The 13693-nt window shown below is 41.9% G+C and overlaps 1 protein-coding gene across 2 annotated transcripts in view; it reads left to right on the top strand.

Moving 5' to 3' along the window:
- GNG12 (G protein subunit gamma 12) overlaps positions 1-13282 on the top strand; it is a 106411-nt gene extending 93129 nt beyond the window's left edge. Inside the window, exons 3-4 of one of the 2 annotated variants that reach the window (XM_016164527.2) lie at positions 11096-11214; positions 12946-13282. In XM_016164527.2, coding sequence (XP_016020013.1) covers positions 11122-11214; positions 12946-13071 — 219 coding nt within the window. In that variant the 5' untranslated portion in view covers positions 11096-11121 and the 3' untranslated portion in view covers positions 13072-13282. Of the gene's footprint in view, positions 1-11085; positions 11215-12945 lie in introns of both variants that reach the window. The other variant, XM_016164530.2, reaches the window with a different exon arrangement.
- The last annotated feature ends 411 nt before the right edge of the window (positions 13283-13693 follow it).

The raw sequence follows: 13693 nt of genomic DNA, 5'->3' as shown, positions 1-13693 counted from the left end.
GCATATGTTAATCAGTGAATAAATGCAATTGCTATACTCTTAGTATGAGCTAAACCTTCAACAGTTTACTGGGAAGACAATACACACACAGTTACGTAAGAGTAATCATTCAGTAACATACAGTCAACCACCAAAATAAATGGTGTTGTGGACCCTTTTGAGAGCTTGCTAATACTATAAATCCTCAATTCAGAAAGAATAAACATGGGCACGCACGCTGAATTTTGCATACAATTTTTGGGGAATCATGTACAACTCCTCCTGCCTGACCTCATGCATGGGCCAGCCCCTTAGGGGTTTGAGAACCTCTGAGCTTTAAGCATACAGCAGGAATTCATAAAGGGAATTCATGATTGTAAGCAAAAGTAGTTAGGGAGACCTTCCTGGAACAGGTGAAAATATAAACTAGGGCCTGAAATAAGAATTTAAATAGATCAGGAGAAGCAGGCCAAGAACTTGGGCGGAGACTTGCAGGTCTGACTTGTAAACACAGCCCACAAAGCCAGGGAATGGGGTGGCAGCCCCCTAACACCACAGCAATACTAATAGCAATAGAGCTTTTTGGCCAGGCCTCTGGACTGAGACTACTTGGGCTTAAATCCCAGCCAAGCAGCTTGCTAGCTGTTTGACACTAGGCACATACTTAACTTCTCTGTGCCTCAGTTTCTTCATTTGTAAAATGGAAATGAAAATAGAACCTACCTGACACAGTCATTGTGAGGATTCACTAGAATAATGTCTTGACAGTGGTTGGCATATAGCTGGTGTCTGGCATATAGTAAGCTCTATATAATAACAAGCTGCTTTTACGAGTAGGGTTTTTATTATGGTGGCAGAAATATTAGAGAAGATCTTGACTGCAAAGTCAAGCCCTTTGGAGTTTTCTGGGGAATCTTTCTTTGAGACAGAGGGAAATAGGCTGAAAGTGGTGCTATATCTGAGCATAGTGGTCAGTATAGATTATGTTGGAGAAAGATAAAGGGCATGAGTCCTGTTCTGAGGCTGATGCGGTAGCCCTAACTTGAGATGTTTAAGCCAAGACTGAGGTAAAATAGAAGCCAAGAGAATGGGGAAAGATAAAAATGGGGTGTTGCCAAAGTAGGAATCAAGAAACTTTGGAAAGTTCCAGGCTCTATGATTGCACCATTCAATAAGGCAGTCAGTATTAATGACTGTTGAGCACTTGAAATGTGGCTAGTCCAAATCCAAATCAATTTCATTTTTTTTTTTTTTTAATGTGACCACTAGAAAACGTAAAATCCTATCATGGTTCACATTTCTTGGACAGCAATTGGTCCAAGGAGTTAGAAGGAAAGCTGAGGCCAAAGGATGCCCCAGTGACCAGGACAATGGTGGTGTCAGTCACTGAGAAAGAGGCATCAGAAAGGTTGGGGGAAGGCAGCATTGTTTCATTGGGCTTACACGTGTTGTGTCCGAAGCAACTGTGCACCATTCAAGTGTAAATTTAAATAGGCTTTCATTTAGACATTGGAATAAAGGAAAAGAGTCAGTGCTGCATGCAAAGTGCACTGGTCATAGCTAAAGTCATAAGTGTAGAACATGATCTACCCTGAGGACCAGTGTGGGTCTGGCAGGTGCTAAGTAATTTACATATGTTCTCTCATTTCCTCCTAGTAACAACCCTGTGAGGTAGGTACTATTATTATCCCTTCCCATTTTATAGATGAGGGAACTGAAGATCAGAGAACTGAAGCAATGTGGGGTAGTAAGTGATGAGCCAGGATTTGAACTTGTCTGACTGTAAAAGCTTTTATTCGCTCTGCTACACCAGCCCTGCAGGACTGAGCCTTGAGAAAACCAAGTCAGAAGAAGAAACAAGTTGTAGAAAGGCATATCATTGCACAGGAAAGAAGGGCTGGAGAGTCTAGCCTTACTGAAGCCAGAGAGGAGGAATGTTTCAGAAGGAAGTGGCTGTTAAGCAAACAATTTTAGACTTTTGTAGCAAAGAATTATGTTAAATGATAAGAGCCATTTCAAACTGTAGGAATCTTAATCTTGCGGGTTAAGGTCATCAGAAGGAATTAGAATTTTCCAGAGCTTGTTTAGAACTTTGGAAAGGTAAGCATACCTAGGAAGGGGCATTCTTTTAAACTGGTAAGTTCAGGTAGAACCAAGAAGCAGAGATTCTCATAATCATCATTAGTGTTTCTCATGAGGACCTGTATCAGAATCACCTAAGAAGCTCTTTTAAATACAGCTTCTTGGGCCTTGCTGCAGACCTACTGCATGAGATTTTTTTTTTTTTTAACAAGTGCCCAAAGTGTTCTAGATACACAGTGAAGGTAGGAACCTGCTGCTCCGGCTCTGCAGCTCTGTTCTCTGGGTTTATTACCTGAGATTGGCTCATTCTCATGGTTCCCTGCCAGGTTTGCTAGGGCATGGGAGGATGATGGGATCATCCTGTTCTTTAGCAATAGTCTTACCTGGAATCTGGGCCAGTTCTTTCAAATAAGAGCGAGGATTTCTCCTTTGCCTAGGTCTTCTGCCAAGGCCACTTAACTCCACACTTCATACTGTTGTTGTTATGGAGACCACCTATCTGAATGAACAACCGGCCTTAAAGGGAGCCCATGTCTTCTTTTGTCCAGTGCTTCTGGCTCACGCTTGCTCCTGCTTTCTCCCAACTCCTTCCTCATACCCTTGATATTCAGAGGCAGGCAATATAGAGTGGTGATTAAGAGGATGGCCTTAGGAGTCAGGTGACCCTGAATCACAGATATCCGACATAAATCAGTGTAATCTTCAACAAGACTTTTTTGACAGCTCTGTGTTTTGTCTACAAAATAGAAATGACAAAAGGATTCCTCTCTAAGAGGATTAAATGAAATGATTCATGGAATTTATTTACCTGGCACATACTAAATACTCCATAAATGGTGGTAGTTATCCAATTTTATCATAACAGCAACATCCTCATTATTATTATAATTCAGAGACGTGTGCCCTGCATGGCAGGTAAAATCAACAAATCAAAGATACCAGATAAGGAGCTCAAAAAGATTTGCAAGTATAAAATCATACTGTTTTTAGAAGAGGAACTCTATTGAAGTCTTGGGAGAGAGAGATGTTCTCATTCTTTTGCATTCTGCTGATTCTGAGCCTCTATAAACTCTTAGAAGATTCCCAGTCACTATCTTCCCCATCCCAAGTGTTTTCCACCACTCCATGCAGCCTTTCCTCATCTCTCACTCTCATTTTCCTCCCAGCATCTTGTTCTTTTGCTCTTTGCTGTCAGAACTGGATGGGAGCAGGGCAAGATGAGCAGCTGGTCACACGGTCAACCACCTTTGGCCTTAGGGCCTGTAAGTTTTGGTTGGGGAGAAGAAGAAAAAGAATTTTGTCTTACCTCTTGCTCTTTTCAAGTCAGAGTTTGGTGTGTTTGGCAATGATGGCATGATAAGGGAAATCATAGCCCATCCTTATAAGTTATTTACAGATTACAAAACAGCACAACAGTATGTATCAGTCAGGATTCAGTTACAGAAACAGAAAGTGGTCTTGGCAGTGTTAGCAGAATGGGCTTTAATACAGGGGATGGGGTGTTTGCATAATCAAGAGCATGAAGGAGCAGGCTCTTGATGGAACCCAGAGGACCCACTTCCAGACTTGCCACAAAACTGGCCCCCAGGGCCAGGCAGGAAGTGAAGCATTGGGAGGCTGCTGCAGGGACATAGCTTCTTAGCACAATATTGCTAGTGACTGAACACTGGATGCCACCGCCTCAACATGCCTACCGCCAGCAAAAATAAGCCAAGCAGTAAGAAACTGGCTTTCTTTCTTCCATCATCCAGAGCCCCAGCTGCTAGAGAATTGGGTGTCTTAGTTGGCTTGCGCTGCCATAACAAAGTACCACAAATTAGGCGCCTTGAACAATGGAAATTAATTTTCTCAGTGTTTGGAAGCTAAACCTCTGCGATCAAGGTACTGGCAGGGCTTGTTTCTTCTGAGGCCTCTCTCTTTGGCTCATAGATGGCTGTCTTCTCCCTGTGTCTTAACACAGTTGTCCCTCTGTACCTGTCTGTGTCTGCATTCCCTCTTCTTATGAGGACATCCATCATATTAGATTAGAGCCCACCCTAATGAGCCCATTTTGACTTAATTATCTTCTTAAAGACCCTGTCTCCAAATAACTCAGTCCATTCTGAGTTACTAGGGGTTAGGATTTTGACACATGAATGGGCAGGAGGGAGGCACAATTCAGCCTATACCAGTAGGATATATGGCTTTTTAATGTCCATCCCTGCACTTCAGCAAAGCACACCAGGAGGAGGGCAGCACAGCTGCCCAGTGAGCACCAACCATCAGGGCCTGCAGAGTGCATAGAGCCCTTTGCATGAGATGTGATCAGAGGATGCAGGTATTTAATGCTCAGCAAAAGTACTCTTTATTGCACTCACATGCTTATTTATTTTATTTATTTATTATGGTGACATTGGTCAACGAAATCCAATAAATTTCGAGTGTACAATTCAACAGTAACTCATATATACATTGCATTATGTGCTCACCACCCATAGTTAGATTTTTTTTTCTGTTACCACATATTCGACCCTCTTTACCCCATCTACTTCCTCCTTCCCTCCCACTCCGATAACCACTAGTCTATCATCCATGTCCATGAGTCTCTGTCATGTTCATTTGTTGCTTTTAGGTTTATATCCCACATATAAATGATATGTGGTTTTCAATTTTTTCCATCTGGCTTATTTTGCTCAGCATGATTATCTCGAGGTCCATTCATGGTATTGCTCCATTCATGGTATTGCAAATTGCAGTATTTCATCTCTTCTTATTAGCTGAGTAATATTCCATTGTATATATGTACCACATCTTCTTTATCCAGTCATGTATTGTAGGACACTTCGGTTGCATCCATGTCCTGACCACTGTGAAAAATGCTGCTGTGAACATCAGTGTACAAATATGTTTTTGGATATAGGTTTTTCAAGTCTTTGGGGTAAATACCCAGTAGAGGGATTGCTGGATCATATGGTAGATCAATTCTTAGTTTTTAAAGAAAGCTCCATACTGTTTTCCATAGTGGCTATACCAATTTGCAGTCCCACTAGCAGTATATGCATCCTCTCCAACATTTGTTATTACTTGTCCTGTTGATTGTAGCTATTCTAACAGGTGTGAGATGGTATCTCATTGTGGTTTTGATTTGCATTTCCCTAATAGCTAGTGATGTTTAGCATCTTTTCATGTTTGTAGACCATTTGTATGTCCTCTAGGGAGAAGTGTCTGTTCAGGTCCTCTGTCCATTTTTTGACTGGATCATTTGTTTTTTTGTTGTTATTGAGTCGTATGAGTTCTTTGTATATTTGAGATATTAGGCCCTTATCAGAGGTGTTGCTTGCATATATATTTTCCCATTGAGATAGTTGTCTCTTTACCTTGTTGACAATTTCTTTTGCTGAGCAGAAGCTTTTTAGTTTGATGTAGTTCCATTCACTTATTTTTGCTTTTACTTAAGTCAAAAGTTCATGAGTTCAGTTTCTATGTTTTCTTCTATGCAATTTACTGTTTCAGTTCTTATATTCGTGTCCTTAATCCATTTTGAATTAATTTTGGTGTGTAGTGATAGACAACAGTTTCATTCTTTTGCATATGGCTTTCCAGTTTTCCCCGCACCATTTATTGAAGAGGCTTTCCTTTCTCCACTGTATGTTTTTGTCTCCTTTGTTGAATATTATTTGCCCATATAAATAGGGGTTTCTTTCTGGACTCTCAATTCTGTTCCACTGATCTCTATGTCTGTTTTTCTGCCAATACCATGCCGTTTTGATTATTGTCACTTTGTAGTATAATTTGAAGTGGGGCACAGTGATGCTTTCAGCCTTGTTCTTCTCAGGAGACTTTGGCAATTCAGGGTCTTTAGTGCTTCCATACAAATCTGATGATTTTTTGTTCTATTCCTTTAAAGAGTTCCGATGAGATTTTGATGGGGATTGCATTATATCTCTATAATGCTTTAGATAATAAGGTCATTTTAACTATGCTGATCCTTCCAATCCAAGAACACGGTATATCTTTCCATTTCTTTGTATCTTCTTTAGTTTCTTTTAATAGGGTCTTACAGTTTTCATTATATAGGTCCTTCACATGTTTCATTAGGTTCATTCCTAGGTATTATGCTCTTTTTGTTGCAATTGCAAAAGGAATTATTTTTTCCACTTGTTTTTATCACATCTTTATTTTATCTGATACTCTTAACAGTTGAGATAAAAAAAAAAAAAAAGCATTATTATCCATTTTTCCCATGAGAAAATCGAGGCTTAGATAGGTGACAAGTCCTGCCCAGGGCCCTACAGCTGGGAAGTGGCAGGGGCAAGAGTGAGAGCTCAAGTCTTCTGGCCTAATCCTTGAGCATGTCCCGGGAACTAAATATCCAATGCATAGCATAAACACCATGTCACAAGTTCAAATAGAGGGCCTGGCATGTGTGCCAGCAAATGTTAAAGGGGCATCTACTACTCAGATACAGCTTTGCTTTGTAAGATTTTCTGATTTTCCAGTAATCATTCTTTTAAAGTGAAATATCTCCATTTTTTAAATATTGACAATCAATTTAAAGTTAAAACACATACAGATACTATTGAGTTGACCCTGTATGGGGCCCGGCCCAAACAAACACATCTGCAGTCTGGATTCAGCCTTCAGGCTCTGATAGAAAATAGTAAATGTTCACAAAAATAAAAAAACTACAGTCCCTACCCCATACTTCTTGCTATATCAGAAAGATGCTGCTACCTGGTCATAGTACTTTGAAATTCTTTTCCTGTCTGAATTTTTCTTTTGTACTTTGCCACATCCATGGTTTTTGTCTTAATGAGCTGAGGGGCCCAGCATTTATTAAGCATTTGTACGTTCAGGGTGCATTACTGATAGATGCCCCTGTCTGACCTCCCAACAACTCTGTGAGCTAGGTATTGCTGCCCCTGCTTTAACAGATGAGGAGACAGGCAAGGAAGGAGCTGGAGCAGTATCTTGATAGTTATAGGTGAGATCAGTGTGCTTTTTTATTATTATTGTTTTGTTGTTGTTGTTGTTGTTGTTGTTGTTATCATCATCATCATATTGGCCTACTCTTTTATTATAGCCACAAGGGGTGTGTCTGCTCATGAACCCTGGCTTCACTCCAGTTACTCAGTTGCTGGGCAGGCCATAACTTATGACGTGGATCCTGGGGCGTCTTGCTACCTCCCTCCCAGAGTGCGTGCTCTGTGGCACTTTCCATCTCCACCCTCCTCTCCCTGCTTTCAGGCCCTTCTAGACAAAGATTAAAATGTCCTTATTTCCCTCATGGGTCAGTCATCTTGTTCCTAGGAATTCCTAGGAATTCCTGAGAATTCAGATGAACAACAGCACCAAAACCAATGCAAATTATTTGAATAACTAAGTACTACATATATTTATTCAAATCTGTTAGCTACATGTAACAATGAAAGCAAGGCTACAGAAGCGATAGCCAGCCAGAGTTTTATCACACGAGGGGTCTGCTCAGGCATGCACAGGCCTTGGTGCTTCTGGGCAAGATAGATCACTGGTGGCTCAAGATTTCCAGATGCTAACCTCAGACCTTGCCTAGTAGCAGGAGCAAGAACATTCTTGCTTAACTTGCAGATACGGAAGGGAAGGCCCGTCCTTCAGGGCATTAGACAAACAGATGTCTTCTGCACCAGAAAGGGGTATTGCACAAATATGAGGCAATCAGCAAGCCCACAAACACAGGTCACAGAGTGTTAAGGTCACCCTTTGACTAAGACTCACATTGTGGACTATTTAGCGATCCCCAGAGTGTTTGTGAATCAAATCAATTGGAATTGCATCCTTTCCTTGGTACAGTGGCAAGTGTGGCTTCTGGGGTGAAAAGGCTTACAAGCTGGTTTAACTCAGAGTAAGTTTTTCTAACCTCAGTTGCCTCATCTATAAAGCAAGAGTATACCTTTTGGGACTACAGCAAGGCTTCATGGACTAATTTGTGTGAAAGTGCCGTATGCTGTCTTAGGTTCCATACAAACAGCAGGTATTGTTTGCCTTGGAAGGTCTTCTTGGAGTGAGAATAAAGCAAGCTTTTCATCCACCTAGTAGCACAAACAGCCAGACATCCTTGCCATTGAGGGAAAAACCAAAGAAAACCCTCTGAAGGTGCAGAGATGTTCAGAGATATTTGTTTAACAGCCTCTGTCTGGTTCTGCCTCAGCCCAGCTGTTGAGATGCAAAGCAGCTGCAAGTTGGGCAGCTGCAAGTTGAGAGGAAATCCTTGGCTAGACCAGATCTCTAGCCTCTGTAAACACCTCCCACTACTCAGTCAAACAGTAGTGACTCTCCTTGCATAGACAGGAGGCAACTCAGCAGACTGAGTTCCTTGAAGAGGCCTCTTAAGTTGAAACTGTATAATTTTGATCTGATTTTTCCATAGGAAGAATGTTATGAGATTATATTCTTGGGGAAGAGAAATTGTATTTGAGTTGGGAGCTTAAGAGAAGTTGTCAGGGCAGAAATGTCTGGCACTCTACCTGAAGCCAAGGAGAAAGGAGTCCCCAGTAGGAGGAAGCAGGAAGCTGTTCCGGTGACAAAAGAGGCTCTCTCTGAAGGGGCAGGCCAGAATACAGATATCAGAATAGGAGAAGAAGCTGTAAACTAGCATGTGTGCATTGTGAATTGCTAGCTGTTTTTAAGGAGAACCTGACTGTGGACTGTTTCCCTATGGCCATGCAGGTGGGGGCAATGACTGATTCAGTCCTGATATGTGTGAACTGTTCAGCAGTTACAGGAAACTTTATGCCCTGGAGGTTGAGAAGAAAAAGAGAATGCTTAGCATTATTCTCATGCAAAGGGAACATTTAGAACCTCCTTAGGGTGCAGCTTGGAAACCACAGGCTGCTCAGAAAGGGTGCCATGTTCGCATTCCAAAGGCTAGGGGGTGTACATCCTCAGAATCAGGGCCAGCTGGTAGGGGAGCCCAGTTTAACATGCTACAGGGAATAAAATATAGAACCAGCAGGCCGTGAATCAGGGCACTTTATACTTTTCACAGTGAGGTTGCCCCTACTTAGTACCTTTGTCTAGGTCCCATTTCAGAGGCTCTGTTAGTAAGTTCTCGCCTGGGAGTACAAAAAGGGGCTGGGCCAGGCCACTGGGTGTGAGCAGAATCACCAGGAGGAGATCCTAGGCTTCTGCTTTGGGTGGGGCAGGATGCCTGAGGAATCCGAGGAAGAAGCAGCTGGTCAGGGAATGTATTAAAACGAGGTCACCCTTGGCCACGCTGCCCCGCCCCATGATTCCTCCTCTCAGTTTTCTGTACTGCCAGAGCTTCCTTATTTTAGGGGAATCCTCTATTGGCTGTCACTAGCCATTCCATTCTGCCCTGACACTAAATGTAAATTGCCTAGGATGCTCTAACAAAGGGCTGATGCCAATAGCCCACCAAGACCTAGTCAGTCAGAATCCTTTAAGCTCAATGAACAGTGGAAGCAGACAGGTAAACAGGGAATTCTGAGTCGCTGTGCTGGGTGTAACCCCCAAGAATAAATATAATAGCAGCTGCTGTTTTTAGAGTGCCTTGACTATGCTATACTACTTGCACATTAGCAAATTGAATCCTCAAAAACAGTAGTATCCTTACATTACAAATGAGAAGATGTGGGCTCAAGGAGGTTAAGTCATTTGCCAGGTTTCATATAGCTAGTAAGTAGCAGAGGCAGAGTTTAAAACCAGGAATGTGGAACTTGCTAATTAGGCTGGATTTTGAAGTTCTGCACACAGTTTTATTTGTGCATTTGACCAAAAGATGCTTCTGACCTTAGAGTGTACAAGCCCTGCCCAACTCAGCCACTGGATGCATTCTAAGTCTGGAACTCGGGTGGAGCACCATCGTGCCCACGTGGTGGACACCAAGGAGCCTGTGGGTTGCCAGTGTTTTGTACAGCCTTGTCTGGTCTAAGCCTTTATGGCAGATATGCTTTGTGTAACTGAGGCCCCTCCAGAAAGTTGAGTCAGCCTGAGTTTCCTGCCGGCGCCACGGTGCCCAAAGACTTTGCTGAGCCCTTGCATAGTGCCGAGGAGGCACACCTACCATCCACCTGTCCCTATGAGTCATAGAGCTGCCACACTGCTGCCAGGCCTGCCAGCTTTGCGTTTTCCTCCAGTCGCCACTATGCCGAGAAAAAACTTAACCCTGCATGACAGGGGCTCCAGACAGCACTCTTCCCCTTAGAATATGCCATAGGCCAACCAGATGGGTAAAAGGTCCAGGTTTCCTTTGATTTTCACCAGGTGGCTAGGGAAAGAGAGGAAGGGGGCAGCCTAGAATCCAAGGGCTCAGCCCAGAGAGGAGAGTCATCCCACTAACGTGGTGAGTACAGGAAGTAGCAAGTGCCCTGGCTGCCAGGATGAGGCCAGAGAGGTCAAAGAAGGGAGTGATAGTTTCATTAAACATGTCAGACTTTAGGCCGTTCAGTGTATCCCATGTTACATATGCTGTGGCTCTATCATTGAGAGTCTTGCAACAGAAAAGTTTCCACTTTTTCTTGAATACACTTCCTTATCTGCCTTTCTCCCAACAATTGCAAATCTTGCATGCATTGTGCAGAGTTTCTCCAGAAAATGTCTTTTGCCATTTTTCTGTTGCCAGGACTTGCATGCATGAAATAGTTGGGTAAAAGAGCCAAAATTAAACAAAACCAAACCTTCCATTAAAGTACACAGTAGTATGAAACTGCTCATGTATCATGGCATCTGGTTGCACATGCTCACGTTTGCTGGAGGCCCCCTAAATACTGCAAATGTTTATGTGCATTTGTTTCCTCTTAAAAAAAAAAATCCTAGAAAAGGCTACTAGTACTGGGTTTCTGCAGACCAAAGATTTATAAAGGTTTTCAAATGGATAACAAGCTTAGACAACCTAAGCCGGCACTCAAGTTGCTAAGGGGCATTTTAGTAACTACCTCCTGGAGGCTGCGAAGACTGGAGAAAATGCTTCCTTTTCCCCTAAGATAATGCAAAGCATTGTGAATGTTTTAACAACTTAAAGACGACTGTTATTCACCTTTTAAAAAGTTCTCTTTAGTTTCCAGGTGAAAACAGTGATTGAAGATGTCAAGCAAAACAGCAAGCACCAACAACATCACCCAGGCGCGGAGAACTGTGCAGCAGTTAAGACTAGAAGCCTCCATTGAAAGAATAAAGGTAAGATGCTTTGATTGGATTAGACTGTTTTCTGACAGGTTCCTTCTGCTCTCCAGAGGCTAGGCCACCTTTCAGAGAAGGTAATGCTATTGACTGCAGCTTGGTGCCAGGATTTTCCTAGAGCGAGCTAAGTCTCAGAATCTTAACTTTCATTTCTGCCTAGCACAGACCTCATTTCAAAAGCACGGGGGAGCCAAAGTGTCTGAGTTAGCCTCTCTATTTGGACAGAAAACCTGAAACTCATGACAGGATTTCCTGAGGACCTGCCTTCCCTGAATGAACATGGTTGAGTCCTGTGATCATTGTGTTTTACATTGGGACAGGGGTTCCAGATAGACTTTATAAACACCCTCGTCATCCCTCTGGAATTTATTAAGTGATGAGTGCAGCTGAGGTAGCCTAGCAAAACAAGTCAACAATCAGGGTCTCCTTTTTAGGAGAAGGCAGCTTTTTAAATGTGTGTGGACTTCTGCGCCCAGGCTGAGTACCGCCAGCCTTAGTTGAGATCTGGAAGCAACCGGAAGGCACTCGTTAGGTCACCTGACTTTGAAATTTTTTTCCCCCCAAATCCCAAGAGAGGACTAGGCTGTGAGTGCCCTGGAATGTTGTGAGTAATGCTGTTTCCTAGAAACTGAAGCAATCACCTGATAAATTCCTCTGGGCCTGGAGATAGTCACCTGTCTTCAAAACATGAGGCTGCCTGTGCTGCATTTGACAGAGGTCAGTTGAGGACGCTGATCTGATTATTCTGAGGGATCTCCCACCCAGACTTCTGAACAAGGCATGGCATTTTCCACTTTTAACTCATGCCAGAATAAGACACTGCATCATTCCATGCTGGTTTTGTCTGTCCCTCTTTTTATTTCCCCAAGCCCAATCTCTAAGAGCAAATCTTGAAACTACTAGAATTTGGCTCTATGCTTTCAGATTTTTGGCTCCAAGCCCATAATTCAGTTCTTTAACTCCATTCTGCATCCTAATTAATTTTTTTATTAGATAGAAACTAAGATACAACCGTCCTTTGATGCACATATGCTTTTCTTCACCTCTCCCTAACTTTTTTATTTTGAGAAATTTCAAATCTATAGAAGAGCTGTATAACAAGCACCCATATACTCTTTACCAAGATTCAGCAGTTAGCATTTGCCACATTTGCTTTTTCTCCCTTTTTCTATCTGTACACACACATACTCACAAAATACTTAATTTTTTCTTTAAACCACTTGAAAGGTATTTGCAGACATCGTGATTTTTCACCTTAAGTACTATTTCTCTCAAATACAAGAACATTCTCCTACATAACCACAGTACAATTATAACATTCAGGATCAGCTGAGAATATTATCTAACATGCAGTTCATTTCTGAAGAATCTAGGCCACTCACTTTATGGAATGGCCCTCACTTTAGATGGAATTGTTTGCTGATGATTAGATTCCAGTTAAATATTTTGGCAGAACACCAGCTATCTGGTAGTGTGTCCTCAGTGTTCACACTAGGAGACACATGATGTCAGTTTGATCCCTTGGTTAAGGAATCCCTTATCTGCCAGATTTCACCATGTAAAAGTACCTTTTCCCTTTTTAACAAGTAATCTGGAAGTGATACTTTAGGACTCTGGTTATCCTGTTCCCCAACAGTCTTCCACCCAATGGGTTAGCATTCAAACACACTTTTAAAAGTTTACAAATAAAGTTTTTTCTTTGTTTGTTTTGGTTTGTCTGCATGACAGGTTTCGAAGGCCTCAGCGGACCTCATGTCCTACTGTGAGGAGCACGCCAGGAATGATCCTTTGCTGATAGGGATACCTACTTCAGAAAACCCTTTCAAGGATAAAAAAACTTGCATCATCTTATAGAGGAGTGAAATGGTTCCTCACCTCTTCTCAACAAAGCAAATTATGAGCAGCTCCTTGAAGAGAATTACCTTCAGCTTATTTGGTAACCACTGCTAATAACTAAAATTCTCTTAACATGGAATAATAGACTCTGAAGTCTTTATTTTCCAACTTGTCCTGTCTCTGAAATACCCTTTACTGATTTAATACAATTCCATTTTCCATTCGGTAACTGTGGTGTTATATTGGGTTACTGCTTAAGGAAAGTCAGTCTGGGCCCTTTAAAAAACTCAGTTATATACTTTTAAATATATGAATGACTCAGTTATATCAAGACCTAAATTAACTAAGCCCCTGTCTAGATTAAAATGCCAAGAGTAACTTAAGTCCTTAAACCTTTATATCATAATGTGTTCTTAATAGGGTTGTGCCAACCTGTACAGTCAGTATACATGGGTGAGGAATGTTTTGTGTATATATGTATGTCTTTGTATATACACATCTCAAAGCTTATTTCCTTATTAAAATTTCTCTCTCTCCATACCATCAGTTCCTCAACTCCGCAAGCTATACCTTTATCTTAAGCTGTATGTAGGTAGAATAAGAAATTCTTGTCATATAGTTATTGTACAAAAAGTAAAGG

Source organism: Rousettus aegyptiacus, unplaced genomic scaffold (assembly GCF_014176215.1).
Source record: "Rousettus aegyptiacus isolate mRouAeg1 unplaced genomic scaffold, mRouAeg1.p scaffold_m13_p_1, whole genome shotgun sequence".
NCBI lineage: Eukaryota > Metazoa > Chordata > Mammalia > Chiroptera > Pteropodidae > Rousettus > Rousettus aegyptiacus.
The sequence above is the reverse complement of the archived record's forward strand: the minus strand, read 5'-3'. Positions and strand labels throughout refer to the sequence as shown.